Source organism: Coregonus lavaretus, assembly GCF_964263955.1.
Source record: "Coregonus lavaretus genome assembly, contig: HAP1_SCAFFOLD_2178, whole genome shotgun sequence".
Taxonomy (NCBI): domain Eukaryota; kingdom Metazoa; phylum Chordata; class Actinopteri; order Salmoniformes; family Salmonidae; genus Coregonus; species Coregonus lavaretus.
The window spans coordinates 20,001-26,376 of record NW_028167005.1 but is presented as its reverse complement, the minus strand read 5'-3'; the positions used below and the strand labels follow the sequence as shown (position 1 = coordinate 26,376).

At 46.4% G+C, this 6,376-nt stretch overlaps 1 protein-coding gene across 1 annotated transcript in view; it reads left to right on the top strand.

The window, feature by feature from the left end:
* Positions 1–1,304: 1,304 nt before the first annotated feature.
* Positions 1,305–6,376, top strand: part of LOC311113995 (fibroblast growth factor 14-like) — a gene marked incomplete at both ends in the record, with an annotated part of 20,007 nt that continues 14,935 nt past the window's right edge. Inside the window, one exon of the mRNA XM_084189261.1 lies at positions 1,305–1,494. Within this exon, the coding sequence (XP_084045387.1) occupies positions 1,305–1,494 (190 nt within the window). The remainder of the gene's footprint in view (positions 1,495–6,376) is intronic.

Here is a 6,376-nt window from a genome sequence, read left to right as displayed (position 1 = left end):
ATCAATCAGTGCCCGGACGGTGTATATAATGTATTAGCAACACTTTGAGTTGGAGTAATATAGCATACTATCTCAAGTTTCAGTCGGTGTCTAGTGCTAATGGTTACGTTTAAGCATGGGGCGTTCACTCGTTTGTGGTCATTTATAAGGTATTTCTTTCCGAACAGTTTCTCCAGAGCGAGGGTGCTTTGGTCTGACGCACAGACTTGTTTTCATTTGAAGGGTCTGGCTGTTCCCGTTTCCTTTGATTGATGAGTTGAAGGAGAGGGTTTGATGTAGGCTACCTTTATTCACCCCTTATTCACATCTGAAAGCAATACATGAGCCAACCGGAGTCGTGTCCTATCCTCTTTTCCTCGCATCCTTTCCCTTCTCACCGAGGAAAAAAAAGAGTCCTGACGTGCTGGATGAAGTTTCTGAATCGTGAAATAAAATTGCGTCACCATTTTACCTGATGCAGAGAAGTTCCTCCTGGCCTTTTTTTTAAGACACGTTTATGATTATGATTATTTAGTTATTTGATTCTAATCATCCCGAGCTGGTCATTGTGTCTCCCTCCATTATTCGTTTCTATTTTAATTTTTTTTGGAGAAGAGACCGGCGTATTTCCATACGGACTTGGTGAGCATCACACACCTCTCTTCCAAGGAGCGAGCCCCACCCGGGCAGCGTCTGGGTCTTGCGTCCTTCACCAGAGATAATTACGTTAAAATCGCTCGGTTTGTTTTTGAGAGTATGTCTGACACACTCCTTTAGCGCGTGGCTTAAAACTCGCATGTTCACATTTTCTATAGGCTTGATTTTTGTCGGTCACCAGGAGAAGACGTGGAGGTAGCTTAAATATATTTGGGCGAGGAGAAAAACGAATCCTTTCGACAATTAGGTTCGTGTTTTTGGGCTATGTGACATCAAACGTCACTGATATTTAATGATAAAACATGACCAAGTACGGATATCGGAAATGTTGTCAGTTTGGAAAACCTTATTTTCAAGGGTTCACGCAGTCAAATTCGAAATCATTTGACAACAACGGTGACAGGTTGTTAGTTGTTGAATGGCCATGATAAAATGACAACGCAATGTTCTGTATCCTCACCGAAATGTGGTATTTGGACTTGATTGCGTAGTGCCGAAATGTTTTTCTGACAGATAAAGAAGATACATTTTATAGACATAACTATGGGGCTGTAGCCGCAGACCGAACAGAAACGCTTGTTGTGTCGTCTGCGCTCCGTGCCCAAAGGGAAACGGGAACGGACTCATTGTTTCCTTTCCCTTTCCCCCCGGGGTGTTTCGGTTGAGACATGGCAGCTATTGCCAGCGGTTTGATCCGACAGAAGAGACAGGCACGGGAACAACAAGTCCACCGGCCGACGCCACACCGACGGAGGCGAAGCCCCAACAAGAATAAAGGACTTTGTAACGGGAATTTGGTCGACATCTTTTCCAAAGTGAGAATCTTCGGCTTGAAGAAGAGACGGCTACGGAGACAAGGTGTGGGCAGAGGGGAAAGCGCGGGAGACGCATGGACACATACATTACGGTTGTAATTATGCGCGAGGGAGAGAGTAGGCTGACGTTAGCTCCAACGGTTCAATAGTTTACCCCTACATGCATTAATAAAAACAGGTAGTTAACGAAAGTAGCCTAAGCAGTGTGGCCGGTAAGTTTGACCACATTGCTGTTTCATTCCTTACAAATATAGTTCTTGTGATAACGTTGACGCTCTCGTCCTCTTGATAAGGCTTCAAATGACGCCTTTTAATTAGCCTAGGAGTTGTGACTTTTGTGGGGAAATAAAGATTTCTAGCCTAATCTTTCCTTGATTGGTTTATTGCTGATTGCTAGTTTGAGTGAAGGGTTTGAGTCAGACAAAATCGATATTTCAGTTAGGTGTTACATACAGATTAAAATACGTTTGAGGGGTGGATAGCTGTATCAGGTTGCCATATTAAATATCTCACCAAACTTTAAAATATTTCAGTTGGCCATCTTATAGGTATTTATCACAGAACTTGAATTATGTTGAGTCAAAGAACTGAGACTGGTTTTGACATGTAGCCTACTGCATTTGACATATCTTGATTCATACATACAGTATAGTTGACACCACCAATATAAGAGAATTACATTTTTTCCCTCATCAATGACAAGCTCTGTATGACAGTGGGTAACTGGCATGACTGGTCTCAGGAGACGGGGGACTGACTGTGAGCGCAGCAACCTCAATCAAGTGACAGCCATTTTGTCAAAGCCAGTGACATTCAGTGCAACCTGTGGCCTCTTAGATGATGGGGTGCATGCATGCAGAACACAGTACAGTCTGAGACACATGCTGTGTGTGTGTGTGTGAGTGTGTTTGTGTGTGTATGTAGTTGAGAGGAGTTGCCTCAAGCATCCTGTCAAAAATTAAGTATGAAATCAGGGTTTCTTAACCTCGGGGTGAGCAAGGGGTAAGGGGAGTGGGAAGAGGAGGGGTGTGAAGATGAGGAGAGGTGTGAAGGGAGAGGAGAAGAGGAGGAGTGGTGTGAAGGGAGAGGAGAAGAGAAGGAGAGGTGTGAAGGGAGAGGGAGAAGAGGAGGAGAGGTGTGAAGGGAGAGGAGAAGAGAAGGAGAGGTTTGAAGGGAGAGGGAGAGGAGGAGAGGTGTGAAGGGAGAGGAGAAGAGGAGGAGTGGTGTGAAGGGAGAGGAGAAGAGAAGGAGAGGTGTGAAGGGAGAGGGAGAAGAGGAGGAGAGGTGTGAAGGGAGAGGAGAAGAGGTGTGAAGGGAGAGGGAGAGGAGAAGAGAAGGAAGGGGAGAGGATGGGGGAAAATAGATGGAAAGATGGGAAGAGTGGGAGAAAATGAGAAATGGAAAGATGGAAAGAGGAGAGGTAGAGAAGGATGGAAAGAGGAGGAGAGGGTGTGAAGGAAGAAGGGGAGAGGAGAGGAAGAGACGGAGGAGAGAGATGGGGATGGAAGGAAAGGTACTTTGATCTGTTGAACATCTCTTTTGTTCACCATTCATTTTTCAGTAAGACAGAGAATAGGTAATGTCTGCTTTGATTCCAGAAGGAACTACTGCCCCCTCCACTCTCTTCCTCTTTCTCTCTCTCTCTCTCTCTCTCTCTCTCTCTCTCTCTCTCTCTCTCTCTCTCTCTCTCTCTCTCTCTCTCCCTCTCCCTCTCCCTCTCCCTCTCCCTCTCCCTCTCCCTCTCCCTCTCCCTCTCTCTGTCCTTCATCTACCATTTTCTCTCCATGGTCTCCTCTGTTTTTGATACAGTATATCTCTCTATCTTTATCTCTTTCCAAATCTCCAGTCTGACCCATCTGCTTTCTGAACATTCTCAACCATCTAATTGAACAAGCGGTCACACCAGCTGTTATCTAGAAGGCTGGAGTCATTCTGATACACTCTCAGCTGACATTTAGGGATCTAAGAATTCTCAGAATGTAAAGATGAAAACTTCTGTGGTATCCCTATCTGATATCTGAGGGAGTTTAACATGGCTACGTGTGTGTGTGTGTTGGAGGGGAGGTTTAATCTCTTAATCTTATTGCTCAGAGTGTGATGGGGACTCTCCCTCTCTCTCCTCCTTCTGTTCCTTTCCTCTCCTCTCCTTCACACCTCCTTCCACTATTCACCTCCACTATTCCTCCCTCCCTCCCTCTATCCCTCCCTCGCCTCTGCTTCCAGCTGTGGTAGCTTCTGGTTGAAGCCTGGCCATATATCCTCAGGCTCTCTCCTCTCTCCTCCCTCCTCCCTCCTCTCTCCTCCTCTCTCCTCTCCTCTCTTCTCTGCTCTCCTCTCTCCTCCTCTCTCCTCCTCTCTCCTCTCTCCTCCTCTCTCCTCCTCTCTCCTCTCTCCTCTCCTCTCTCCTCTCTCCTCTCTCCTCTCTCCTCTCTCCTCTCTCCTCTCTCCTCCTCTCTCCTCTCTCCTCTCTCCTCTCTCCTCTCTCCTCTCTCCTCTCTCCTCTCTCCTCTCTCCTCTCTCCTCTCTCTCTCCTCTCTCCTCCTCTCTCCTCCTCTCTCCTCTCTCCTCTCTCTTCTCTCCTCCTCTCTCCTCTCTCCTCCTCTCTCCTCTCTCCTCTCTCCTCCTCTCTCCTCTCTCCTCCTCTCTCCTCCTCTCTCCTCCTCTCCTCCTCTCTCCTCTCTCCTCCTCTCTCCTCTCTCCTCCTCTCTCCTCTCCTCCTCCTCTCTCCTCCTCTCTCCTCTCTCCTCCTCTCTCCTCTCTCCTCTCTCCTCCTCTCTCCTCTCTCCTCCTCTCTCCTCCTCTCTCCTCTCTCCTCCTCTCTCCTCTCTCCTCTCTCTTCTCTCCTCCTCTCTCCTCTCTCCTCCTCTCTCCTCTCTCCTCCTCTCTCCTTCTCCTCCTCTCTCCTCTCTCTCCTCTCCTCCTCTCTCCTCCTCTCTCCTCTCTCCTCCTCTCTCCTCTCTCCTCTCTCTCCTCTCTCCTCTCTCCACTCTGACTGTGTGACTGGGTCTGAATCCTGGCGACACACACAAGGTTTTCTGAAGGGCAAACATAAACTCTACTTCTCTCTTTCCATCTTTCATTCTCTCTCTCTTCCTCTCTCATCGGTAATGTTCAAATACTGTCAAAAGCCACCCTCTCCTCTTCTGCTTCTTGAAGTACTGGAAAATGTGTTCTTCCTTCTTACATTCACACCTTCCTTGAAGTAGTCACAAATAGCAGAAATCATTCATTGGTCATAGAATTCCTAGTACATGTATGTTACAGGAACATCCACCATCTGTAGTTGACCTGAGAGCCCATGTAGAATCCAGATATTCCTGATTTAGAGTAGCCTACCACTGAGGACAAATACTGTAACGATTGCTCTCGTGCAATACAGAATCTTATGATATTGACATTTTGATTTATGGCGACATGCATTATTCAATACATGTTCTATTCAATAGATCAATATCATTTTGATGAAAATGATATGGATCCTCATGGGGAGGATAACCGGAGATTAACCGGTGTTGGAACAACGCAGACAAAGACGGGGGAATACCTTCCTCTGGAAAACCAGACAGGGACATCGGAATCACGAGACTGTATCCATGGCAACCCATACAACCCATACATAGAGGGAATCCTGGACCAGTATCCCTAGTAACAGACAGGATATGGGAATCTGGGAAAATGTGGATTTCTCCCTAGTAACACACAGCACGTCAGAGAGGAAGGAAAGAGACCCTCCCTGTTGAAACAGACAGAATTCCCAAAGTTAAGAAATACAATTCCCATTAGTCAGATTTATGGAAGCTTGGGAATTCTGTATCTGTTTTGGGTCCTCTTGACCAAGTGTTTCCCTTGAAAAGGAGATGCACTTTAGGAAAAGGGCTTTGTTTTTCCCACATTCCATGTCATGTTTGACTCTATGCAGATTTGAACTATGTAATGCTACAGAGGCTCAGGGAGACAAGACCCAGGAGAGTCTAGTTAAGGTACAGATGTGTCTTCCTGATACCCTCACTGTCTCTGAGTGGAAGTCAATGGTCTGGTAAACACTCTTTAATTTAACACTCATACGGAACAGGGTTTCCATAAGGAGACACACACACACACACACACAGAGAGAGAGAGATACTCATTAAGGTATTAGAGGAAGCCCTGACACACTCAATTAAACAGTGTTTAAATAGGTCTCTCTAAGTGAATCTGTACTGTTGAAGTACTTCTAGAGCATAACCTACACTACTCTCATCTCAGTGACTCCACCTCTATCTCCTCATGTCTACTCTGTTCTCATCTCAGTGACTCCACCTCTATCTCCTCCTCATGTCTACTCTGTTCTCATCTCAGTGACTCCACCTCTATCTCCTCCTCATGTCTACTCTGTTCTCATCTCAGTGACTCCACCTCTATCTCCTCCTCATGTCTACTCTGTTCTCATCTCAGTGACTCCACCTCTATCTCCTCATGTCTACTCTGTTCTCATCTCAGTGACTCCACCTCTATCTCCTTCTCATGTCTACTCTGTTCTCATCTCAGTGACTCCACCTCTATCTCCTCCTCATGTCTACTCTGTTCTCATCTCAGTGACTCCACCTCTATCTCCTCCTCATCTCTACTCTGTTCTCATCTCAGTGACTCCACCTCTATCTCCTCCTCATCTCTACTCTGTTCTCATCTCAGTGACTCCACCTCTATCTCCTCCTCATGTCTACTCTGTTCTCATCTCAGTGACTCCACCTCTATCTCCTCCTCATGTCTACTCTGTTCTCATCTCAGTGACTCCACCTCTATCTCCTCATGTCTACTCTGTTCTCATCTCAGTGACTCCACCTCTATCTCCTTCTCATGTCTACTCTGTTCTCATCTCAGTGACTCCACCTCTATCTCCTCCTCATCTCTACTCTGTTCTCATCTCAGTGACTCCACCTCTATCT